Here is a 24,905-nt window from a genome sequence, read left to right as displayed (position 1 = left end):
AGGATGACGCCACGGCACTCTAGCCTGGGCAACACAGTCAGACTCTGTCTCAAAAAAAAAAAAAAAAGACTGGGTGCAGGGCTGAATATATCAACTATGGTTTTTTGTGGAGAAGAGCTGCTGACCCCAGCATTAAACAGTACAGGCCAGGCGCGGTGGCTCGTGCCTGTAATCCCAGGGCTTTGGGAGGCTAAGGCAGGAGGATCAGTTTAGGCCAGGGGGCCAAAACCAGCCTGAGCAACATAGCTAGACCCCATCTTAAAAAATAAAAACTGGCCAGGTATGGTGGCACACCTTTTTACTGCTGAAAAAAAGGTGGGAGGCTGAAAAAACACTTTGGGAGGCTGAGGCAGGAGGGTCGCTTGAGGCCAAGAGTTCAAGGTTACAGCGAGCTGTGATCACACCACTGCACTCCAGCCTGGATGACAGGGTGAGCCCATGTCTCAAAATAAACAAACAGTGACAGATGCTAGGAAGAAAGGGACCCTGTCCCTGCTGACCGAGGCCAGGAGAGCTAAGAAGGGCGTCGTCGCATTTTGAGGACACGCGAGTCTTATCCGGCGGGGGGCTGGGAGTCCCGAGGGCCTCACCCTCCCGCCCTCTGCCTACAGCGCATTTTGGAGGACAAGGAAGCAAACCCGCTCCCCGCGGCCCTGGTCCAGCCCCACACCGGGAAGCTCTGCTGGTTTCTGGACGAGGCGGCTGCCAGGCTCCTCACGGTGCCCTTTGAGAAGCATTCCACCTTGTAGCTGTCCGCCAGGGGGACGCGGCAGCTGGGACCACGCACGGCCTGAGGGGCTGGGCCCCTGCTGGCCGCCCGGTGCTGCTGGGAGCGGACAGAGTCCGGCCTCCAGCCCCGCCCTGGGGGCTCGGCCTGTGGGCGACCTGCATATTAAAAAGGCGTGTTGCTGGAAGTCTCCACTGTCTCGTGGTCCTTGAAGGCAGCGGGCCTGGGTGGGGGCGCCCTGGCTGCGGGTCTGACCCACAGCCTGGCCGTAGTGGGGCAGAGTGGGTCTGCTCCCCTGGGCATGGGCACCGTGGGGGAACGTCCTGGGTGGCTGAAGACAGTAGAAGCGTGTTGTGTCGTACGCGTGGCGTCAGAAGTCCAAACGAAGGCAGCGTCAGGGTCGGTTCTCTCTGGCTCCGTCCCACGTGCTGGCTTCTGGTGACCGCCAAGTCCTTGGTGTTGCCTCTGCTTCTGTCCTGACATGGCCCTCTGGCCCTCGTGTGTCTCTTTTCTTACAAAGGCACCTGTCGCCGGGTTCAGGAGCACCCTAAACCCGGGGTGATTTTGTGTCATGACTCCTGGGAGGGGTAACACCCACCAAGACCCTTGTTCCAAACAAGGTCACATTCTGAGGTTCCAGGGTTAGGATGTGGACATATCGTTTTGCAGGCGCACAAATCAAGCCACTCCATGCCCACCCAGCTGAGCTCTGACCTCACAGCCAGGACCAGCCGCAACCACTGCATTCTGCTGTGCTGCAGACCTGCTCAGAGCCTTGAAAACGCCCAGGGGCCTCTAGTCTCCGGTGTGCTGGGCTGCAGCGTTTTCCGAGAGTGGGTCTGCTCGTGGCCCACCCTTCAGCTCTCCCTGCTCCAGGGACCTCGGGGAGGGAGGCTGGTGGGCGCACAGGGGCTTTGGTGCGGGGGCATCCGAGCTGGCGCCGGGCAGGCAGGCTGGGAACTGAAGCCTCGGCGCGGAGGCGGCTGTGCGGGTGGGGAGGGAAGCCGAAACCACAGAAAGGGAAGTGTCCTTCAGCGTCTCCTGCGGGTGGGTCACTCGTGAGAGTGAGGAAGTGGGACAGGGCCTGAGCGGAAGCAGGTTGACAAACAGCAGAGAGGGGCGGGAGGGGGCACCCAGCTGTGGGCTCAGGCCAGAGCAGATGGCCATGCCCCCGGGAGCTGTGGGCAGAGGCTGGGGCAAGGGGCTAAGATAAGAAAGGAAAGTTAGGAGATGGCCGTGGGGACCCCACATGGGGCCCCTGCCTGGAGCATGTCACCGCCTCCTGTCTCTCTCCCAAGAGTGGTGACTCTCTCTGCTGCAGACCAGCCTGAGAGTGAAACCCAGACTTCTCACAAGCCTCTGCACCTCCCTTCAACCTCCCCCGTCGGCCTCTCACTCACCCCCAGCTTCCCACGCACTTGATACTGGGCCTGGGACCCACCGAACATTCCCACTGCAGGGCCTTTGCATGTGCTGTGCCTGCCGCCTGCTATTCCCTTTCTTCCAGCTTTTTGCATGATCTGGGCCCTCATTTCCTTTTTGGTCTTGGTGCAACATCACCCTTGTGACTCCTCCGCGCCCCCTGACATTTTCTGTTGCTCCCTCTCCATTTTTCTCCCTTAGCCTTATAATTAAACAAAACATGGAGGTTTAGCTCTTTCTTAGCTTAAACAAAATGGAGGTTTATTTAGCTCTTTCTCTGGAGATAGGTCACCCAGGTCTGGTGGAGCAATGGCGTGAACTCTTTGGGGACCCCAGCTTCTTCTACATTGTTGCTATGCTATTGGCATCACATGGGGGGGGGGGGGGTCCACCTCATGGTCCAAAGTGGCTGCTTGTGCTCCAGCCGTCACATCCACATTCCAGCCACTGGAGGAGGAAGAGGAGTAGGAGATTCGTACCAAGGAAACATCCCAGGATTCACTCAAGTCACTTCTGATCACATCTTCATGGCCATACTATGTTGCACAGCCCCACGTAGCAAGGAAGACTGAAAAACTTAGTGCTTACTGGACAGCCATGGCCCTGCTCTAATCTGGGATTCCACTACTGAAGCCAGCAGGGCACTGGATATTGTGGGGGCACGTGTTTGTGCACTGATGACCCGCCCGCCCCTGGGGGCTCCCTGGGAGTCTTGCTGCCTGAGGGGCCACAGTCCGGGCTTTCCTTCCTCCAGCCGGGAGCCCCGCAGCCCAGAAAGCATCCAGTGTCCTTGAAAAGTCTTCAGGGCCCCGCCCCACTCCCTGTGCCCAACTGGATCCCGCGCTCGCTGCTCAACACTCCACGCATCAGAAACCCGTGACGGCTCCATTCGGTCAGCTTGGAGGGCAGACCCGTCCCTCCCTCTCTCCTTTCATTCATTCATTCGGCAAACACTGAGGGCTGCTCTGTGCCAGGCACAAAACAGTTGAAGGGGTGGGGACGCCCACGAACCAGACCCAGTCCAGTGCTGGACACAAAGGACATGCCCCACCAGTCTAGGGGTGCGGGGTCTGCTCTCCAAGAGGCTGGTGACCCAAGCCAAGGGGTGACCCAAGGGGGTGAAGCCCGGGTGACCAGGTGCGGGAAGCAGTAGGAAGGGTGTTCCAAGCACCACATGGGCCCTTTGGGCGTCGGGGGACCATGGGGACCCAGGGAGCTGCAGCGGCCGCATGGGGCCCAAGGGCTGGAGGAGAGACGAAGCCGGGGCCCGTGCTGCGTCCCGGAAGTGGGGAGAGCTCGGAGTCAGGACTGAGGGGTTAGAGGCCGGAGATCCGGGCTGGGCCCTGGAAAAGAGGTGCTTTCGAGAGACACTCAAAAAGCTAAATGGAGAGCGGGGTGCGGCGGCGCGCACCTGTCGTCCCAGCCACTGGGGAGGCTGAGGTGGGAGGATCATTTGAGGCCAGGAGTTCAAGGTCACCATGGGTGACATAGTGAGAACTCCGTCTCTTAAAAAAAGAAAAGGGAAACAGAGCCCAGGTGATGGGTTGGTGGGGGTGGGGAGACGGTTGAGGGGCCCGAGGAAGGGATCAAGGACGAAGCTTCAGTGCCCCGCCAAGTCTCTGCTCCCCCCTCCTCTGAGACCCCAGCACCAGCTCCTCCTGCCCAGGCACTGGCCCGAGGGACAGTCTGGGAGTGTCTGCCCAGCTCTGGCTCCCTGGCCCAGGGCTTCCTGAGCGCTGGGCCAGGGCTGGACCCTCTAGGGATCCAGCTCCACCCAGCACAGGGTGGGCACGGTGTGTAGGGGGTGGCACACAAAATTAGATGCCCCATCCCTGCCCCCCTCTTTCCCTGCCCCCACATGCCAACAACTGCCAGCCAGTCCTGCCAGATGTCTGCCCTGCATCCCTCCTCCAAGGCGGGCTGGGACATTTTCTCTCGCACAGCCCCAACCTCCCCGGGGGCTGCCCCAGCAGCCCCTACGGAAACCACCAGCTCGGGCAGCCTTGGCCCCAGGGGAGCGGGGAGGACGCAGGTGCAGCGCGGGGTGGGGCAGGGGCGGGGCATCCAGGCCCCCTGCCAGCCGCCCTGCTCCCTGTGCGCGGAGCCCAGGACCCCGGGAGAGGCGGCAGCATGGGCGGGCGGCCCTCCAGCCCCCTGAACAAGCAGCAGCAGCAGTGCCTGAGGGGTGAGCGGCGAGGTTGGGGACCGTGTGGGAGTCCGGGCGGGGACTGGAGCCGGGTTCAGGGCTGGAGCTGTGTGTCACACAGGACGCCCTATTCATGTGAATTCCACATCAACAATGAATCATTTTTATAAGTATGTCCCGAATTTTGCATAGGGTGTACCTATGCTAAAAACGAGTCCTTATTTAATTGCAATTCAGATGTGACTGGTGTATTTTTATTTGATAAATCTAGTAACCCTATTCAGGGCAGGGGTTCAGGGCTGGGGGAGCAGGGGGCCAGGTGGGGGTGTCCCGGGCCCAGCCAGGGCCCCACAAATGGTCCTCATGGGCAGGGAAAGACTAGCAGGCCCCTTGGCATGGACCCTGGGGACCAAGGTTCAGTTCCCAATTTGAGACTAAGAGAGGCCAGATTCAGTGTCACTTGAGTCCCTCTGTCCTCCTCATATGCAGGTTGAGCACCTACTGTGTGCTGGGAACACTGTGGGGTTGGTACCAGCCCCGCCCTGGCAGGCTCACAACCTAGACCAGGAAAGCAGATCAAGTCATTGTCACACAAATGGCAGTTGGATTGGGAGTGATGGGGAGAGCAGGGATGGGTGAGATCCTGAATTCCTTCCATCTTGTGGCTCTGCCACGTGTGCCTTCTGTGCCCAAGTTCACCTCATGGCACAGAATGGCTGCTGGAGTTCCAGCCATCAGGTCTGCATTCCAAACAGCGGCAAGCAACAATGTTTTATATACAGTCAAGTGCACGCATCTTAGGGGAACAGCTTGAAGAACTTTGACACTCGTGTGACTACCTCCTAGGTCAGGATGCAGAACGCTTCCATCACCCCAGAAAGTTCCTTTGTGCTGGGGTGGGGCTTTTAAAAGTTTTTGAAAATCTCCCCAAGTAAAGGTCATGAGGAACCTCCCAGGCACAATGGGACTGTTTGTTATCTGGACTGCGGTGACGGTTGCATGGCTGTGTCATGCCTGCAAAGCTCATGAAACTGTTCGCTCTAAACGAAGCCCGAGTCGCTTACCTGCCCCTCCCCATGCGGGAGGGAACACAGCACGAAGGGCTAAGGGTGAATGGAATTGGGGCGTGAGGACGAGCCCGCGGGTGGCTTCCTTGTCTGTTCTGCCCTCCCCAGGCAGACGGGCTGCTGCGCCCGTTCATTAGGGTGCTTCGCCCTGTCCTTGTGCACAGGTCAGGTGGACGCCCAGCTGAGGAACTTCCTGCCCTGCTACCGCGGGCAGCTGGCAGCCTCCGTCCTGCGGCAGGTCTCCCAGGAGCTGGGTCCCCAGGAGCCCGCCGGATGCCAGCTGCTGCGCAGCAAGGTGGGTGCCTCCGCGTGGGGCTGCGTGTGAGGGGCTGGGGGGCGGCGTTCGGTGGGGAGCCCTCCCCAGGCCAGGCCTCTGACCTCAGGCCCTTGCCCTTGCCCTGGGCGACTCCGAAGATTAATTCTTTGAATGAACATTCCCTGAGCACCTAATTCATGCCGCAGCCAAGGCAGGGCGCTGGGGACACCGCGGCGACGGAGACAGATCCCGCTCCGGCCTCTGGGTTCACAGTGAGGTGGGAGATGGAGGACCCCAAACAAGTTCACGCTGCAGGATGACTTCTGACGCGCTCTAGGGAGAAAGTGTCACAATATAGCACAAAATCGGCACAGCTGCCGTGGGCCGGGGCCGGGCGCGGCTTAGCCAAGTCCTTTCCTTCTGGGTCACTCGCAGGCTGCAGTCATGGCGTGGGCCAGGGCTGGGGTCTCATCGGAGGCTGAAATGGGGAAGGGAGGCGCTTCCACGTAAAATGGGAACGACAAGGGCATTCGTCCCCCAGGGCTTCCGGGAGGATGAAATTAGTAAATCCGTAAGTGCAGCAAATAAGTGCACCCGGTGGTTGTGCTTGATACAGAACAGTAACCCTGACGCCCACGGTCCCTCCTCTTGCAGAAGCTGCCCCGAGTCCGCGAGCACCGAGGACCCCTGACCCAGCTGCGGGGCCACCCACCCCGGTGGCAGCCGGTCTTCTGCGTTCTGCGCGGGGATGGGCGCCTGGAGTGGTTCAGCCACGAGGAGGTGGGCGGGCGGCCCGCATCCCTGTGCCTCGGGGCCCCTCCGTCCGGCCCCGTTCCCCGGCATGGCTTTGGGGTCCAGCTCCCAGCGCAGCCCCCGCCTCTCTCACTCAGCCAGTATGAATCGAGGGCCCCTATGTGCTTGCCCCGGGGTGGGCGACCAACTTGTCCCATTCCCCTGCTGTGCCAGGTGGGCAAATTGAGACGCGGGCCAGGGGTAGGACTGTGGTCAGACTCATGGTCACTATCGGAGCTGCGGTTTAAAGCTCCTGCGGTCTTTGCGAGTCACACCTGGGGCCACTCTGCTTCCTAGGGGGGGGATTGGGGAGCTCACACCCTCCCTGGAACTCAGTTGCCACCTCTGCGAAATGGGTCGACGGTGCCCCACGCTGCGTAGGGCTTTGAGGAGTCGGTGGGTTGATCCTCAGGCAGCACCCGGGGCCGGCTCGGCACATAGTGAGCCGGGGGCGCTGGGCACTGTGGCCATGCGGGAGGAAGGGAGGGAAGGGGGAGAGAGAAGCGGGCAGAGAGGAAGGTAGAGGGGGAAAGAGGGGTGGACGGAGGGAGGGGAGAAGAAAAGGAGGGAGGGAAAGGAGGGGCAGCTAATCTGAAATCTTCCCTTGACCCTACAGTTGGGACATGAAATGGGCAGGTCTGTTCTTTGCGTGTCTTCTGTAGGAATATGAGAGTGGGGCTCGTCCTCTGGGCTCCACCGTCCTGACTGGGTACGCGCTGCTGACTTCCCAGCGAGAGTATCTCCGCCTTCTGCACGCCCTCTGCCCGGGCTCCTCTGGTGAGACCCCCGGGCCCGAAGAGCAGGTTTCTCCACCCCGTCCCTGTCGACAGTTGGGGCCGCGTCAGTCTTTGCAGCACCGGCCCGTCCTGCGCGCTGCAGGGCGCTGAGCAGCGTCCCTGCCTCCAGCCACTCGGTGTCGGTAACGCCCCCTCCCCAGGGCGACAAGCAAACAGGCGTCCAGCGTGGCAGCACGGCCGCAGGGCGAGCACCCGCACTGCGGAGGAAACCCGCTCTCACCAGGGCGGCAGGGCCAGCCAGGGCAGGAGGCCAGAATCGAAATGGCAGAGGGTGAAGCCGTGAAACCTGGCGACGGCGCGCGTGCGGGGGTGGGCGCGGACGGAGCGGAACGGCACCGACGTGGTGCCGGGCGCACGGCGCGAGCGGCGCTCTCTCCGCTGCTGCCTCCCATCCCCGGCCCTTCTCTGTCTCTCGCCATCACGCGGTGCGGAGAAGGGGTTCGGGGCAGGAGCGAACCCTCGGGGCAGCGGCCTGGCAAGCGCTCAGCACGGGGCCTGCGCGAGCTCACGGCCGCCCGGCGGCGACCGGCCGTCACTCTCCGCTGCGCGCCGCGGGGGAGGACGCCTCACAGTCAGCACAGCGCAGAGCCAGGACCGCGCCCTGCCCTCGCGGACCGTCTGCCCAAGCACCCGCAGTTGGAAACATCAGAATCCGCCCAGATGCCCGTCCTCTGAGGGCTGACTGCATACACCGCGGCCGCCGCGGGTGTCCGGACGCGCCGAGGTGGGAAACGACCAGTTACCGAGCGGAAGCCCCATCGTGTTACAAGACGCGCCCCATGCGATCCTGTGCGGATCTCAAATCCCGGTCACGTCCCCGAAACCGCTCGCAGTTGCCGTGGTCCCCGCGGCAGCGGGCGCCAGGCTCACCCGGGCTCCACCTTCCGGCTTCCCCCGCCCGCTGTGACGTCACTCCGGAAACCGGAACAAAACACTGAGGGTTTAACGGACCCCCGACAAATTAATCAAATTCGAATTCAATTAATTCGTCTTCCCGACAGTTCTCGGTCATAAACACCACGACCAGGCCTGTTTTATAGGCAGGGAAACCGCGGCCCAGAGGGCTGAAAAGGTGGCCCCCGTCACAGAACTAGAAAGTCGTTCGGCCACGTTCGAACCCAGGCCCGGCCGAGTCCAGAGCCCCCAGCCAGCAGGGCTCAGACCCCAGCCCAGCGTGGCTCGTCGGCGGTGCTGCCAGAAGCGCTGTGCTGGGGAGGACGCTGAGGCTGGGAAACAGTGCTGGGATGGATTGGCCATGTCTGCCCTGGGCACGCGAGGGAGGAAGGTGGCCCTGCCTCCGCCAGGACTGTGCCCAGCCCAGTGCTGTTGGAATAAGGACGTGGCAACTCTAATGCTGTGGCCACGCTTACTGAGCCGCTGCCCTCGCGCCAGGGGCTGCCGTGCACATTTCACGGATATTTTCTTGTAGTGAACGAACGTGCAGAAAATGTGACCTCCCCTGTCTGCTTTTAGAGGACCATGCACAGGAAGATCCCGACTCCCTCTTGGAAGTGCCCGTGAGCTCCCCGCTGTTCCTGCAGCACCCGTTTCGTCAGCACCTCTGCTTCTCTGCCACCACCAGGGAGGCACAGCGTGCCTGGAGGCTGGCCCTGCAGGGCGGCATCCGGCTTCGGGGCACAGGTGGGTGCCAGGAAGTGTTAGGTAGTGGTGGAGCTTGGGGTCTGGGGTCGGATGGCTCTGCCCCTGCTGGCTGTGGGAGCTCTCCAAGCCTCAGTTTCCTTATCCATAAAATGGGCTGTTGGGGGAGACAGAGGGGACACCAGGCAGTTATGAGTGACCAGGGCTGTAATAGGGCGGCCCTGTGGGAGCTCAGCCTGGGGGTGGTCAGAATGGGCTTACCACAGGAGGGGAAGCTGGGTTCTGAAAAAGATGAAGGGCCAGCCAGGTGAAGAAGGGGAACAGGACTGACACATACAGTTGGGCAAGTTGTTGACTGCACAAATACACCCAACTGAAGGGGCAGCTTGGGGCTGCAGTGTGGCCTGAGCCGCTGGTCACCGGGCTGTAGTTGCCACTACAGGGTTCCTTTTCCTAAGTCCCTAAGTCAAATAAAGGCGGCTTTCGGGCTGGCGGTGCTCCTGAGGCACTGTGCTCCCTGCGGAGGGCACTGCTTGTGCCACGTTCCAGAGGTGGGTAAGACTTGGGTGTCTGGCGACCTGGTGAGGCTGAGGGCTTCCCCCCGGGGCCATGAGGAGCCAGGCAGGGGAGGGACTCGGGGGCACTGAGGAGCCGCCCCTCGCAGTCCTGCAGCGAAGCCAGGCCCCCGCCGCCCGGGCCTTCCTGGACGCAGTCCGACTCTACCGGCAGCATCGAGGCCACTTTGGCGACGACGACGTGACCCTGGGCTCGGACGCTGAGGTCAGTGCCCCTCCAGGCTGCACTGGGACCCCAGGACCCCTGGTGGCCGGCGCGGTGCCAATGCCCGATCCCCACAGGTGCTGGCCGCGGTGCTGATGCGGGAGCTGCTGCCTGCGCTGCGGGCCCAGACCCCGCCGAGCCTGCGGGGAGCCGGCCGCGCGCGCGCCTGGGCCTGGACCGAGGTACCCGGCGTCCGGGAGGGGCCGGGGCCGACCCGGGCGCTCAGGTTTCCCAGTGCCACGACCGTCGCCTAAACCCGCTCCCGGTCTCTGCGCCTCTCTGTCCCCTCCCCTCGCTCCTGTCCTGCGTGGGCCGCCGGCCGGTCTGCGCAGCTCCTGGACGCCGTCCACACAGTCGTCTTGGCCAGGGTTTCCGCGGGGCTCCGCGCCTTCCAGCCCGAAAAGGACGAGCTGCTCGCGTCCCTGGAGAGGACGATCCGCCCGGACGTGGACCACACGCTGCAGCTGAGAGCTGGGCTGGCTGGGCGGCTGCGCAGTGAGCCCGGGACCGGGACTGGGATGGGGGCGGGGCCTGGAACAAGGGGCGGGGCGTGCTGGGAAAGAGTGGGCGGGTCTAAATGAAACGTGGGCGTGTCCCGGGGAGGGTAACAGGCCTGGACAGGGAAAGGCAGGGCCAAGGGGCTTAGGGAAAGGGAGGGAACAGGGTGAGAGTGGGGGACGGGACTAGAGTCGGTCCGAGGACGGGTGGTCCTGGGGGGGCTGTGCAGGGGAAAAGACAGGGGGCCTGAGGGCGTGGCTGGGGCGGGGCCTAAATGGGGAGTGGGCGGGGCCTGGAGGTCGAGGCTCGCGGGGCGAGGCCAGGTGGGCCAGAGGCCTGGGAAGAAGGCCGGCGGGGAGGGCGGGGGTGACATTGGGTCAGGAGAGGGGTGGGAGAAAGGCGGAGACACCAGCAGGGCGTGCCAAGGTGGTCCCATCTCAGGTCAGTGACAGAGACGCGGGTTCGAATCCCGGCTCTGCTTCCCTCCCCGGCCTGCGCCTTTGGGCAGATCCGAGCCTCTCAGAGCCTCAGTTTCCTCCCCAATAAAACGGGATAGAAGAGGGTGCTCAGAGTCGGTGCTTCCCGCCCACCTCGCCCTACCGAGCTCAGGGTCCCCGGGACCAAAAGAGAAACACACGCCCCACCTGCGAGACCCCAGGCCCGTGTCTCCCGTTGCCAGCGGATGTTCAGGGCCTGCTCGAGTCGTGCCTGCGCCAGGAGGTGGACGCGCAGCTGCCCCGAGTCACGCGGACGCTGCTGAGCACTGTGGAGGCCGCGATCGAAGCGTTGCGGACCCTCTTAGCCCAGGGCATGGACCGCCTGTGTCGCCACCTGCGCCAGAACCCCTCGGGCGCGCGGCTGCGAAGGGAGGTGAGCTCGCGCGGGTAGGGGCTCCTCGGGCCGCCCGGGAATGTGTTCAATTTACACGAGAGTTGCGTGGACCGTGCCGCTTTCCTGTTTGAACACCCTCTCTGAATTTGTTCCGGACGCTTTTTACTTATGGTGGACCACGGCGAATTCCCCGTCATCACCACGCTGTGGTCCTTAGGGCGCAGTTAACACGTGGCGGAGGGGGGAAGAGTGAGGTGACAAGAGTGACACTTTAGCATAATCAGTCTGGGTCACCTTTCACCCGGAGTCCTCTTCCTCCCCTTCCCCTGTTGGGCAACAGCCCGTGCTGTCCCTCGAGCCAGAGAACTCTGCTCAGCGCAGGCAGCTGCGCTTGCTGTGTGTCAGGCAACCTTCCACCGGTTGTTAAGCCTCTGTTTCACAGTCGCCTTCTCCAGGAACTGTCCCTGGTCCCCCCAGTGCCCGCAGTTGCCTATGCTTCCCTCATCACAGTGTCGTTTATGTCCCACGACGAGTGGTTGTCTGCACCTGTCTCCTCCAGCTGGGAAGCACAGACTTCCTCTCAGTTGTGCCAGCGCTGCTGGTTATCATTTTGTTTGGTTTTACCATTTTATAGCCCTTACATCAGACTTCAGTGTTACTTTATTGTGAGTTAGTTTCTTTGGTGACGACCAAGGTGGGATGTGTTTCTGTTTGTTTCTCCTGCGGTCACGTGGCCGGGGGGCCCTGGGCCCTGCATCTGCACCAGCTGACAGTGTCTTCTCCACCGCCTGCCACTGGAGCACAGGTTTACTCATTTGCGGAGATGCCGTGGGACCCGGAGCGGATGCACACATGCTACCGAGAGGCCGAACGGGCCAGGGGGCGACTGGGGCAGCTGGTGGCACCATTTGGCTTCCTGGGGATGCAGGGCCTGGTGTTCGGGGCCCAGGATCTCGCACAGCAGGTGAGGGTGAGCGGGAGGCTGGGAGGAGGCCAGGTAGGGACAGCAGCCTCCAGCGAGCAGTTGCCAAGTGTGTTCTGGGAAGACCAGGATGACGGAGACAGACCTGGCCCTCCCTCACCAGGCTCCCAGTCTCATCTGGACATGAGCCCATGACCAGGCAGTGACCGCATGTGGTGGACAGGGCTGTGGTGGGGACTTCCAAGCTGAGACAGCAGTGGGAAGAATGGAGGTGGGGCACGTCTGAGTAGAAGGAACAGTGTTGAGAGAAGTCTGCACTTGGCGGAAATGAAGCAATTTAGAAAGATCACATTTCAAGGGCAGGCGAGGTGGGTGGGAAGATTGGGTAGGGCCTTGAGCACAGGGCTAAGGGGCTGACCTCTGTCCTGAGGGCACTGGGGAGCCACAGCAGGTGTGTGAGCAGGGGAGGAGCATGATTGGATTCAAGGCTTAGGAAGCTGGGGCTGTTGGGCTGTTGGGGGCAGGAATGGAGGAGGCAGGGAACAGTCCTGAAGCCTGATGGGGGCTGTCAGTGGGGAGAAGCAAGGAGTGTTTTGAAGGCCAAGGAGATGGGACCTGCTGATGGACATGGTGAGTGAAGGAGGTAGGGAGTGAGATGACCCAGTGCTGCCTGGCACAGTTGTTCAGCATGTGTACTGCACAGGAGCTCTCAGCAGAGGAGGCTGAACTCTGACTGGCTCTCTGTTCCCTAACTTGGGCACCCTGGCACCACCCCCCAGAGGGCTTTCTGCCAGTTTGCGCATAGCCCCCCCAGACAGGACAACCCCCACCGAGGTCCTGAGATGAGGAGGAGGTTGGGGGTAGGTTGCTGACTGGATATTGAGAAGAGGTGAGCCAGGTAGGCACGAGGCCCAGGAAACAGGTGCACGTGCTCATCACAGCACCTCCTGTCACAGCTCATGGCGGATGCCGTGGCCACTTTCCTGCAGCTGGCCGACCAATGTCTGACCACAGCCCTGGACTGTGACCAGGCTGCCCAGCAGCTAGAGAAAGTCAGGGGCCGCGTGCTGAAGGTGAGGTCTGTGGGGACAGGGGCAGGGGGCCTGGGTGCTCAGAGGGTCGCTTGTCAGGCCACTGGGTGTGTCGTGCAGAAGTTCAAGTCGGACAGCAGCTCGGGGCAGAGGAAGTTCATCCAGGGCTGGGTGTCGTGCATTTTCTTGCCCTTTGTGCTGAGTCAGCTTGAGCAGAGCTGCAAAAAGGTGAGCGCATGGTGGCGGGTGGGGAGGGGGACAAAGGCAGCTTCTGCAGCGCGACTGCGTGCCCGTGTCTCTCTGTGAAGTGGACAGGATGCTCTGCGGTCATTAGAGACTTTTGTTCCCTGAGCCCCGGGGTCGGGTTGGGAGCCCTCTGCTCCCCCTGCGACAGTGCTCTCTACCCTGCATCTGCCACGGGAGAATTGGCATGGGCGGGTCCCATCTGTTGCCTATCATGGGGTGACAGGGGCTTCAGAGAAGGGAGGAGGCAGATGGGTAGGGTGGGTGTGGGTTGGATGGGGGTTGCCAGGTGGTCAGGAAACGTCTCCCAGAGAAATGATGCCTGAGAAGCTGTGGACTGAAGCAGTGGCATGTCCCGCCAGGAAGGGCATTCCAGGCAGAGGGCGCAGCATGTGCAAAGGCCCTGAGGCTGCGCTGTGCCTGGGGTGTCGGAGGAAGAGTGAGGAGGTGGGCGTGGCTCGAGCTCAATGAGTGAGGGGTGAGTGACAAGGGGGTGAGAGCAAGGTCAGAGGGGCCTGGACACACTGGCCAGGGGCACCGGGTGGGCACTGATGCATGGACTAACAGGGTCCTCTAGGAGAGTGACTGCGGGAGTTCCCAGGTGAGACGCCTTCTCTAGTCCCTGTGAGATGTGATTTATTTTGTCCCTTTAACCCCCTTAATCCTTACATCAAACCTAGGGAATACGGACCACTGTGTCCATTTTAAAGATAAGGAAACTGAGGCTCAATGTCCCCAGCTTATCAGCTCCAGGGCTGGGGCCCAAACCCATGTCACGGCCTCCAGCAGCCCTCTCCCCCGGTCTCGCCCTTGACTTGCTGTGGTTCCAGGAGCTTCCTGAGTTCGAGGGGGACGTTCTCGCTGTGGGCAGCCAGGCCCTGACCATCGAGGGCATCTATGAGGACGTCATCCGGGGGGTCTTGCTGCAGAGAATCAACCGAGGTGAGCCCTGCCCTGCCATTGCTCAGGGAGCGGTGTCCCCTAGCTGTGTGTAAGGAGCCCCACTGCTACGCACAGCCCCATCACCTCTCACTTCCTGTGAACACTTGCCCTTTGACCCTGGGTCAGGACTGGGCCAGAGGGGGTCCAGCGGTGGAGGAGCTCAGAGGGGCAGTGATGGAAATTCCCTGCAGGAGTGGGCACTGGAGTGAGGCCGTGAGGCATGTGTAGGAGTTCTCAGGATGAAAAGGAGGAGGCAGAGTTCGAAAACTAAGGATAGACATTTTCATTTATTCACTCAACAACCACTCCTGTTTTTGTCTGGGCTGGCATGGAGGCTCCCAAGAGTTCTCAGACTTGGGGTAAGCCTCTTAGGAGCTCCTGGGCTGGGAAGTGGCTCCAGAAACATCTTCCTGCCTCCCAGCTTGTCAGTTCACTCATGAACCTATGCCCAGGACCACTGAGATGTGTGCACTCATGGTGGGGGTGGCGAACAGCAGGCAGCGGCGATTCAGGGAACATCAGCCTCTGTGCAGCCAGGGCATAGGGCATGGCGGGGAGGCTGGAGGCTGCTGGAGCAGATGTGCAGGGCTTTGAATGACAGCAGAGGAGTTTAGACTTTATTTTGCAGGCAATGGGGAGCCATGGAGGGTGTGTGAGCAGAGGGTGACAGAAGCTGGACTGGAAGCTAGGGAGGAGGATGAGGCCATGGTCCTGGGGGCAAAGGGCAGTCTCGAGCAAGTGGCAGCAGCCGAGGGACAGAGCCCAGGAGTGAGGTCGAGGTGCGAGCTGGAAGGGTTGGAGTTTTGACTTGGGATTCACCGAATGCCACAGCCGGGGAGAGGAGCGCATGGAGTACAGGCATGAGTCTCAGAGAGCTTGCATTTGAGGACGCGAAGAGGGAGAAGGGACATAGGAAGTGCCGTCAGAAAGGTGGGAGAACCCAGAGATGGTGGGGTCCTGGGAGTGAGGGAACAGGGTGAGGGTGTATCTTGGTCACAAACAAGAAGAACTGAGTTCCCCGAGAAAAGCAGAAGTTTTAAGTTGAAAAAAGCCATTCTCTGGAGGAAAAGGCCATGTGAAGACAGGCAGGGATCGGAGTTGTGCTGCCGCAAACCAAGGAAGCTCTGGGGTTATCAGAAGCTGGATGAGACGAGGAAGGGTCTCCCCTGGAGGTTTCGAAGGGAACACGGCTCTGCCAACACCTTCATTTTGGACTTCTGGCGCCAGAACCGTGGGAAAGAACCATGGGGCAATGGATTTCTGTTTTTTAAGTCGCTCCGTTTGTGGTGCGTTGTTACAGCAGCCCTGGGAAGTGAATAATATATTTCTGCTTGAGTCAGAGCCCTAAGGGGAAATAGGTGATCACTCCAATGGGATAATGAGGGCAGTTTAAAGAGGGCACAGGGGTGAGGGCAAAATTAAGAACAACCTCTAAGGGATGGAGAAGCCTTCTGGGTTTGGCAGCAACAGGTTTTCATTAGCTTGCCTAGGCCCAAAGGACCAAGTGGAGGGGAGGTTCTGGGAGCTTGGGCAGCGCTAGATTAGCACCTGTGGATTGGCGGGGCAGGAGGTACTGACTGTAGCCCCAGCCAACCTGTGCCGCGGCTGAGAGAGAGGGGGCCCGGGGATGAATACTCTGTCCTCATTTTCCTCCCATGCTCTGATGGCCTGCTGAGCTCCCATTGTCCAAACCTGCCAAGAGCACTCATTGATAGTTTGCAGAGTTCAGCCTCTCAGGATACCGGGCAGGGTGGAAAGAGGGGAGAGTGGGTTTGGAAGGGAAACCAGAGAATATCCCACACATATGGGATAAGAGGGGTATGTGTCATTCACATGTATGTTTATGAGAAGGAAAGACTCTAATGTCTAAGATAGTATCATACATACATACTGCTAGTTCTCAACAAATACTTGGGATTATGGCTACAGGATATCTGGAAATGCTTCTTTTGGATTCTAAGGTTCAAGGCTGTGGAATTCATTTAATAAATTTTTATTAAGCAAAAAAAAAAAAAGGAAAGAAAAAAACTATTCTCTGATTACAAAATTAAATCCAGAAACAGGTGACCTCCATGAGTTTCTGTTCCTGGAAGTTTTACCTATCTTTAAGGGGTACCGTCTTCAATTGATTTGTGATGTCTGCCCAGAGCAGCGTGTTGGCAGACAGGGCTGGAAGTGTCCAGGCTCAATGAAGAGTGCAGGGATCGGTTAGCAATGTCTGCCATGGGCACAAGCAAGGTGAGAGGCTCAACGTGAGCCACTTGTTTAGGATTCCTGGTTGAGACATTTGTGTCCTTTCTGGGAAAATGTATGGAAGTCCTTTAATGCCTGGACTTCTCCAGATGTGTCCAGGAGTTTATCTCTTGTTTCAGAATTGAGAAAGGCCCTTGGTGCCAGTGACACATCCTGTACTCTGGCTGGCTGCTCAGAGGCCCCATGGGAAGAGGAGGAAGAGGTGAGGACCCCACGGGCTCCTGGGCCATGCCAGTGACTTACTGGGGCCTGGGGGGGTGTATGGGATTGTCATGAGTGAGGGTTCATGGATGGAACAGCATGTACTTTGTCTCCTGACCCAGCCAGGACGGCCAAGATCGTAGTGAACAAGGGCCATGGGAAGCCACAGAGTGCGCCTGAGCCACAAAGGGACCCTCTAAACCCAGGCTCTGACATACGTGTGGGCTCCGCTCATGGGAGCTGAAGTTGTGATGAATTTCTGTCCCACCCCTAATGCCAGGATTCAGTGGGCCTCCCAGCAGCTGCTGGGATTTCCTGTTTCCAACCTGGAAAGGGGGATTGTGGTGCTGCGGACCTTAGGTTTACCACCAGCAAGGGCTCTGCAAGATGGGCATAATTTGGGGGGGGGTAATTTGTTATGCAGCAGCAGCTGACTAATACACTGCCCTGCTGATCTGGGGCGGCATCCTATAGTCAATCCCTGCAGATAAACTGATCAATATTTACACTAATTGGGATAAATGGTTGAATGGTCTTAGAAAGATTTTTGGGTGTCAGAATATTTAGGGGTTTGCAATTGGGGATGCGGGATTGGGGATGGGCCTCTGAGTCTATTTAACCAGAACCTAACAGGTGGGTGTTTGGTTTCTGGTCTTTCATGCTGACAGCTAACGCCACAGGAAATCACCTTGTACAAACTTGTCATGCAAGGGCAGGTTCGTGTGGGTAAATCCCTGCGTGGTTTAAAATATGCGTGTCCTCTTTCAACAGTGGTTTCCAGAGGGTGCCCCACCCCTCACCTGGAGCCCCTGATCTGTATTCCTGAAGTTTAGGAGTTATTTTTAGCTCTTTCTCTCAGAACCTTTTGTTCCGTCCTTCCCCCACTCATCTTCTGACTGCTTATACATTTCAATGAAGTTTTTGTTGCTAAGCTCCCATTTATTGAGCACTGATTATGTGCCAGGTGTTTCTCATGTCTGATTTTTGGCCTCTCGATACTTCCATTTTACAGATGAGGAAACTGACCCTCAGAGAGAGAGAGGGGCTTGCCCCACGCAGCCAGGCTCTGGTGCCGAGGTCCAACCACTCTGCCCACTGCTTCCTTCAGGAACATTCCGGAGCTGAGTCTCCACCCGCATCCATCCTCACCTCTACTGGATAAATATCTAAAAGTAGAATTTCTGGGCCAAAGTGTACACACTGTTCTAGGCTTTTGTGACTCCCGTGCCTCCAAAAAAACCCTGTATCTTTTTATACTCCCACCAGCGGCATTTGCAAATTTTCTCCAAATCCTTTCTGAACACTAGGAATTTTTAATGAAAAGAAAAAACTCTCTGTCAATTAGATAAACACACAGAAAAATCTCATTGTTTTATTTTGAATTTCTTTGATGACTAACTTGAAGTTAAAATATGTTTATAGGCCATTATATGTTTGTGAGTTTTTGGTTTTTTAGTGAATTACCTGTTCATAGGTTTTTCTTACTTTTCAGGGTGTTTGTTGCTTTCTATTGATATCTAATAACTCTTTGTATATGAAGGCTATTAGTGCTTTGCGATACAGGTTACAGATTTTTTTCCCCCTCAGCTTGCTATAAGCCTTTTGGGTTTGTTTCCTAGCTCCAAATCTTAACTTAGTATCAAGTTTCCCAGTTGGGGCAGCTTTTATGATTTCCTTCTACTTGCCAGCAAAGACATCTGCTCACTTGAGGTTGGGAGCTTCTCCACTGTCACGAGCTTTCCAGCTGCTTCAGAACTGGGTTCCACAGGGACTTCCCTCGTGTTCTTTGCTCAGCTTTCAGAGGGACTCGCCAACTCCACGGAGATTTCCTCGTATTCTGTCCTGGAGTTTCCAGCCTCTCCCAGGAGAATGAGATATTCTAGAGTTTTCCAGAGTTTTCGCTCCAGCTCCACCTTCTGAGATACATTTGCACTTCACAGCCTCCTTTGGCTGTTTCCCTTTTACCCAGGAAGGGGTGTAGATGTTAATCTGGAAAAACTGCAGCAGCAAGAATGTCATCCTCTCCCCTCTGAGAAAACCATTGTTTGCCCTTGCGTGTAAATCCTCCCAGATGGGAGGCATCTTGTCACCTCGGTTTTTTGTTTTTTTTTTTGAGACAGAGTCTCACTCTGTTGCCCTGGCTAGAGTGAGTGCCGTGGCGTCAGCCTAGCTCACAGCAACCTCAGACTCCTGGGCTCAAGTGATCCTTCTGCCTCAGCCTCCTGAGTAGCTGGGACTACAGGCATGCACCACCGTGCCCGGCTAATTTTTTTCTATATAGTTTTAGTTGTCCAAATAATTTCTTTCTATTTTTAGTAGAGATGGGGTCTCGCTCTTGTTCAGGCTGGTCTCGAACTCCTGGGCTCAAACAATCTGCCCTCCTCCTCGGCCTCCCAGAGAGCTAGGATTACAGGTGTGAGCCACCACGCCCGGCCTTGTCACCTCGGTTTTTTACTTAATATGAAAGCGCTTTCCTCATCAAATCCAGAGTGTAAACTTGTTTCTTCCTTTTTGTGGAAAGTTTCAAATGTACCTCAACAACAGGGACCCGGGGTACCCCCACTTGGATTCAGCAGTGACCAGGTTAAGTCCCCCCCTGACTCGTACTGTAACCAGGTAAGAGGGGGCTGCAGTTCCAGAAACATTCAGCCAAACACTTAACTTGCACAGATGATTATTGTAGAAAAAAAAAAAGGAAAACAGAAGCAAAGTTGAGAGAAGAAAGTGGAAGAGGATGGAAGGGCAGGAGGAGGCGAGTGTCACGTGACCCCTGGGAGCCCCGCCCCCGCGCGCAGGCCCGGCCCGAGCTTTGCGGGTTCAGCCCACTGACTTTCTTAAGCTTCAGGTCCCCTGAGAGTGGTGCGCGTTGCGACGCGCCACCTGTGGCCTGACTTTTACTTAATATCGAACCTTCCTCCCCCCATTAATAAATACACATCTCAGCATCATTTTTAAAACTTAATTTTTAAGAATGACACAGCCACGATCAATGAGAAAACACAACATTGGAGTACTGGAAAACAATCCCTCGGCAGCGTTTCCTTGGAAACAGCGACCCTGCTTCTGGAGGAGCACGTGCTCAGCACGTTCCAGCATGTTCCAGCATCATCCTCCGGCTCCGTCTTCACGCCCACCCTGCGGGGTCTCTGTGATCTCATTTCACAGATGGACAAACTGATGCTCACGCAGAGAGCCCGCGGCAGGGCTGGATGTGAAGTGGACTGTGGACGTCAGGGCCTTCACGCCCAGCAACCTTCGAGGATACCCCGGGGAGGTCTGGAACCAGGATGGCAAAACCCACGTTGCAGCCGGGGAAACTGAGGCTCAGATCCTTCGGGTCCCAAACAAGTTCTAAGTAGCCAGGTCCGCTTGGTGGCACAGCCCGGGTCTTCCAACAGGGAAGCTGGACGGCGCCTCAGGCAGCGGTCCGCCGGGGAGCAGGCGCCCGGAGGCAGGGCGGGCTCCCTGGCCGCTTCTGCTCCCAAGTGTTCCGAGCGCTCTGTGCCTTTAAGGTGGGAACGGGGGCGGGGCGTCCTGGGCGGGCCTGCAGGCTGACGTCACGCCGGGCTGTCTGGAGGCGGGGCCTGACGGCTGACTTCTAGCCAAGCGCGCTCCTCCCCTTTAAGGCGCGCGATAGGGGCGGGGCCACGGTGACCTCTTTAAGGCGCGGCCCGCGTCCGCCGGCAGAAAAGCGGCTTAAAGGCGACGCGTGGCGCGATGGCGGCGGCCCCACGGGCGTGCCGGCGGCGCGGGCGGCCGCTCCCGGCGCTGCTGCTGCTCCTCCTGCTGGTGCCACCGCCCCCGGGGGGCCCGCCGGGCGCCGCCGCCTACTTCCCGGAGGAGCGCTGGAGCCCGGAGTCGCCGCTGCAGGCGCCGCGCGTGCTCATCGCGCTGCTGGCGCGGAACGCGGCCCACGCGCTGCCCGCCACGCTGGGCGCGCTCGAGCGGCTGCGGCACCCCCGGGAGCGCACGGCGCTGTGGTGAGCGGGCCCGCCGCCGTCCTGGCGGGTCCACGCGCGTCCCCCGCCCGCCGTCCCCCCGCTCCCGGCGGACCTGCCTGCTGCCGCTCCGTTATGGCTGGCCAGACCCCCATTAAGACGGGCGGGACCCACGTTCTGCCTCCGGGCTCCTTCGGGGTGCTCAGGCCGTCGCCCCTGCCTGCGCCCCCGTTGGGGCAGGTCCCGGAGCCGCGGACAAACCTGCTAACTGCCTTTGCAGCACATACAGCCCGCAAGAACCGGGGCCTGGAGCTCCCCCGGGGCGTTTGTCGTGGCCGCCGACTAACTTTCTCCAGCTCCTGCCCAGTCAGAGCCCTGCCCTCTGGCCGGCGTGGGTGGGGTACAGGGCGTGGATGCTTCTCGGAAGGGGAGTGGGGCAGAACCCTGAAGAAGCCTCAGATTGCTGATTTCTCGCTCCCTGCCTCAGTTTCCTCAAATGGGAAATGGGTGTAGTAGTCTGATTCTCCTTTTGGGTTTGTCTCAGCTCAACCAGCTGATGGACGTGAATCTGTGTCTGCCAGGGGCTTGGCTCTCTGTGATGACAGCTTGGTTATTTTTATTATTATTACTGCTGCCGTTATAGTCAACATAATTTGTTGGGGAGAATTAGCTCTGGATTCCATGGTCAAACTAGACTTCCAAATGTCCTTCTTCCCTCCATTTCCGGATTCCCCAGTCTGGATGATCCAAAAATACAATTGGTTTTTCACAAACGTTTGTTGAATGAATGAATGACCACAGCCCACTATGAGTGATGTTGCTCCTAGGAGAGCCTGAAGGAAGGCGGCGTGGGGATTATGATATATAAATTTAAATTACACGTACTTGATACCGAGTGTGGTTATACAATCCTAGGTGCTCACTGATAAAACCACCAGTTGCTAATGTGTTTTTCCAAGGTTAGCTCGTTTAATCCCCCCCACGTCCCAGTGAACTGGGTGCTGCCCTCACCCTCGTGTTACAGATGAGGAAACTGAGGCACGGAAGCGGGCAAGTGTCCTGCCCAGGGCTACATAGCTGGTGGGAGACCGAGCTGGGGTGCGGAGTCTGAGTTGCCTTGCTGCCGCCTGGTTGTGCCTCGGTCTCCCCAGCTGTGCTGACTGTCCCTCTCTGCTGGCAGGGTGGCCACGGACCACAACGTGGACAACACGTCGGCCGTGCTGCGGGAGTGGCTGGTGGCCGTGAAGAGTTTATACCATTCGGTGGAGTGGCGGCCAGCGGAGGAGCCCAGGTGAGTGCTGGGCCCTGCCTGGAGCCTCCCAGTCTGACTGGCCATGCCTCTGCTCCTATACCCTCTACAGCTCCCTGTTGCCCCAGGACAGAACCCCAGGCCCTCAGCCCCTGCCTCCCCAGCCCAGCAGTGCGGCTCTGGCTACTCTGACCCCACCTGCCCTCAGCTTCACAAATAGGTCATAATCCTCTCTCCAGACCTTTGCCCAGGCCATTCCCTCCACCCAGAACTCCGTCACCCCCTTGCTGTTTGGTGGCCAACCTGGCTTTGCCTCCTGTCCCAGTCATGCCCCAGCACTGCCCTGAGCTCTCAGGGATGCCCCTGCTGGGCACTGAAGGCCCGTCCCCTGGCCAGCTGCTCTGAGCTTTCTGCCTAACCTGCCATTTATCTCTGGGCCTTTGCACGAGCCGTGCCACCTGCCAGGGACATGCTCCTTCCCTCCTGGCCTTCAGATCAGGTTACACACCCCCTCCTCCAGGAAGCCCTCTCTGATTACTCCCAGTACGGCTGAGGCCCTCTCTGGGCTGACAGTGCCCCCGGCCTCCCAATCCTCCAGCATCACAGCGGCCCCTTCGCAGGTCCTACCCGGATGAGGAGGGCCCCAAACACTGGTCCGACTTGCGCTACGAGCATGTCATGAAGTTGCGCCAGGCAGCCCTAAAATCAGCTCGGGACATGTGGGCTGATTATATCCTGGTGAGTGTCTCAGCCAGCTGGCCATGGATCACAGGGAGGTCTGGGGTGTCCCCAGGGAAGGCGGAGCAACAGGATGCGGGGACCGTCCTAAGCTCATTTTGCAGAAGGGCAAACTGAGGCTCAGAGAGGGGAAGTGAGTTGCTTGAGGCGATGCCGCTAGACAGTGGAGGAGGTGGGATTCATGCGATCCTGGGCCACCTGGGTCCTGAGTGTCACTTCTTAATTGTCAGGAACGAATAGACTTTGGTGTCCCCAGTAGTCCCCTATGGTTGAACATGTGGCTCATCTCCACTTTTGTCACGATCGTGCGTGACGACAAATACTTGGGTCACTTCCCAGATGCAGAGGATGGGGTCGGGGGCTGGGAGCCGTTGGCGCCGCCGAGGCACGACCTCCGCTTCCTCCTCCAGGGCTGCCAGCTGCTTTGTGGGGACAGGACGGCGGGGTCTGGAACACAGTAATGTCGGGATAAGTGTCCTCAGGTCACGGTCCTTCCCCTTCGCCTGGGCGTGGTGGTGCCCGACCCCCTCCCCTGGTACACTCGGGAGGATGCTGGGTGCCCGGCCCAGCAGGGAGGTGGCAGGCAGTGACGCGAGCCCGACAGTGCCCGTGCTCGCTTCTGTCTTGGTGCCAGTCACGGGCTGTGGTCTGCACCTTCCTTACAAATATGCACACGTCTGTCCTGCGCCGCCGGGCCAGCCCCGCGCATGGCCCCGGGGACCAGCACGGGCTTAGCCACCTTCTTAGTCTCCTAAGAAAGGCGGATGAGACCAGAAAGCCAACAAAACTGAGCGCGGGGGTGCCAGAGGCGGCCGGGCCCGGAAGCAAGTGTAGAAAGACAAGTGGCAGCGTGTCTGTTCCCCGGGGCTTCCTGGAACAAGGTGCCGCAAACCGCGTGGCTCACAGCAGTGGAGATTTGGCGGAGGCTGGAGTCCGGAGTCAGCGTGTCCGCAGGGCCGTCCTCCCCGCCTCTCCCGGCGTCTGATGGCAGCCGGCAGTCCATGGTGTTCCTCAGCTCGTAGACTCATCGTGCCCATCTCTGCCTCCGTGGTCACCGGGCCGTTTCTCTGGGTCTCTTCTTGGCTTTTTACAAGGACACCCGTCATGAGATTCAGGGCCCACGCCAACCCACTGCGACCTCGTTTGAAGTGACATCTTAGTTGCGTTGGCAAAGACCGCCTTTCCAAATAAGATCCTAGTAAGATCCTATTCACAGACGCCAGGGGTTCAGACTCCGCGTATCTTTCTGGGGGGCTGCCAGTCAACCCACAGCAAATGGTCTACCCAGGGTGGGTGATAAGTGAGCAGATCCCCTGAGGACAGACCCAAGCAGAGACCTGAAAGTGAAGGAGCCAGCCTGGGGGGCAAAGGGGGGGCTGGGACTGGGAGCTGTGTACGGGGCCAAGGGGACAGCATGGGGAGCTAGCCGGGGCATTCAAGGGATGCAGTGAGCCAGGCCATAATGATGGACTGTGGGCGGGCCCAACTACACAGGCCAAGGGAGACATTTGGCTTCTACTTGGAGGGTACTGGGTAGCCATAGAGGGTGTGTGAGCAAGGGAGGGCTGTGTTCTGATTTAAGATTTTCAGAAGCCCCTGTGGCTGCTGTGGGGAGCAAGAGCTGCACACTCTGGCAGGAAGCCAGCATGGAGGCCGGGACAGGGTCTAGGCCTACATGGGGCAGGGGCCGTGGAGGGGGTTCAAGATACATTGTAAAGCCAGGGGACAGGCCCCACTTTGGGACTGGATACGAATTTTACAGAAGAGGAAGCAGATGCTTAGCGAGGGAGGTGACAACTTGCTGGTGGGGGTCTCAGAACCAGCAAGGCACAGAGGCAGATCTGGCACCTTCTGGAACCTTCCAGCACAGAGCTGCCTTGTCTTGCTCACCTGGATTCTGCTTTTGTGGTTTGAGGTTGGCTGGTTTTCACTTTTCCCTCAGCAAACCTGGGTGGAACTCAAATGTGTTGGTTCAAAACTCAAAGCAGCTTTTGACACAAAAATTATGTTTTTGTAATTGGGGATGTTGGAAAGTCATGTTGGGATGTGAAATTGTTTGTCTAATGTGTTAAGATTTTTTTATTAGAAGGGTCCTTTTTTCCCCTCTGTTGTTATAAAAGCTATGGATGTTACTTGGAGGAGAAAAATAAGACAATATATGAAGCTTAAGAAAGAAAAAACCCTAACTTCAGTGTTGTCTCCCAGAGAGACCTGCATTCTGCCTGGTTTTTGTTTGTTTGTTTGTTTTAGTTGAACTAAAATTCATGTAACATAAAATTAACTGTTTTAAAGTACACAGTTCAGGCTGGCGCGGTGGCTCACACCTGTCATCCCAGCACTCTGGGAGGCCGAGGCTGGAGGATCACTTGAGACCAGGGGTTGGAGACCAGCCTGAGCAAGAGCGAGACCCCGTCTCTACTAAAACAAAATAGAAAGAAGTTTGGCCAGGCAACTAAAAATATAAAAAATTAGC

General features: G+C 58.6%; 3 protein-coding genes across 3 annotated transcripts in view; all 3 read left to right on the top strand.

Annotated features, from left to right (window-relative positions):
• The window catches only part of PGLS (6-phosphogluconolactonase), a 7,074-nt gene extending 6,166 nt beyond the window's left edge, over positions 1–908 (top strand). The window contains exon 5 of the mRNA XM_012654095.1: positions 612–908. Coding sequence (XP_012509549.1) covers positions 612–749 — 138 coding nt within the window. The 3' untranslated portion in view covers positions 750–908. The remainder of the gene's footprint in view (positions 1–611) is intronic.
• A 4,500-nt stretch (positions 909–5,408) lies between these two features.
• Positions 5,409–17,632, top strand: FAM129C (family with sequence similarity 129, member C). Its single transcript, XM_012653982.1, has 14 exons — positions 5,409–5,657; positions 6,273–6,398; positions 7,073–7,187; positions 8,681–8,848; positions 9,471–9,586; positions 9,664–9,768; positions 9,919–10,081; positions 10,764–10,954; positions 11,721–11,879; positions 12,794–12,910; positions 12,989–13,096; positions 13,942–14,053; positions 16,426–16,508; positions 17,525–17,632. Exons 1-14 carry the CDS (start codon positions 5,409–5,411, stop codon positions 17,630–17,632), a joined length of 1,920 nt encoding a protein of 639 aa, XP_012509436.1.
• A 2,471-nt stretch (positions 17,633–20,103) lies between these two features.
• The window catches only part of COLGALT1 (collagen beta(1-O)galactosyltransferase 1), an 18,416-nt gene continuing 13,614 nt past the window's right edge, over positions 20,104–24,905 (top strand). Inside the window, exons 1-3 of the mRNA XM_012654094.1 lie at positions 20,104–20,487; positions 21,626–21,736; positions 22,315–22,432. Of these exons, the coding sequence (XP_012509548.1) occupies positions 20,225–20,487; positions 21,626–21,736; positions 22,315–22,432 (492 nt within the window). The 5' untranslated portion in view covers positions 20,104–20,224. The remainder of the gene's footprint in view (positions 20,488–21,625; positions 21,737–22,314; positions 22,433–24,905) is intronic.

This window comes from Propithecus coquereli, unplaced genomic scaffold (assembly GCF_000956105.1).
Source record: "Propithecus coquereli isolate 6110/MARCELLA unplaced genomic scaffold, Pcoq_1.0 Scaffold438, whole genome shotgun sequence".
NCBI lineage: Eukaryota > Metazoa > Chordata > Mammalia > Primates > Indriidae > Propithecus > Propithecus coquereli.
Note: the sequence above shows the minus strand (reverse complement) of the source record. Positions and strands in the feature narration are given on the sequence as shown.

Coding starts and splice junctions, on each gene's coding strand:
- FAM129C (XM_012653982.1), top strand. CDS start 5,409: ATGGAATTGGGGCGTGAGGACGAGCCCGCGGGTGGCTTCCTTGTCTGT. Junction 9,587..9,663: donor CCCTGGGCTCGGACGCTGAG/GTCAGTGCCCCT, acceptor CGATCCCCACAG/GTGCTGGCCGCGGTGCTGAT. Junction 16,509..17,524: donor CATGGGAAGAGGAGGAAGAG/GTGAGGACCCCA, acceptor TTTACAGATGAG/GAAACTGACCCTCAGAGAGA.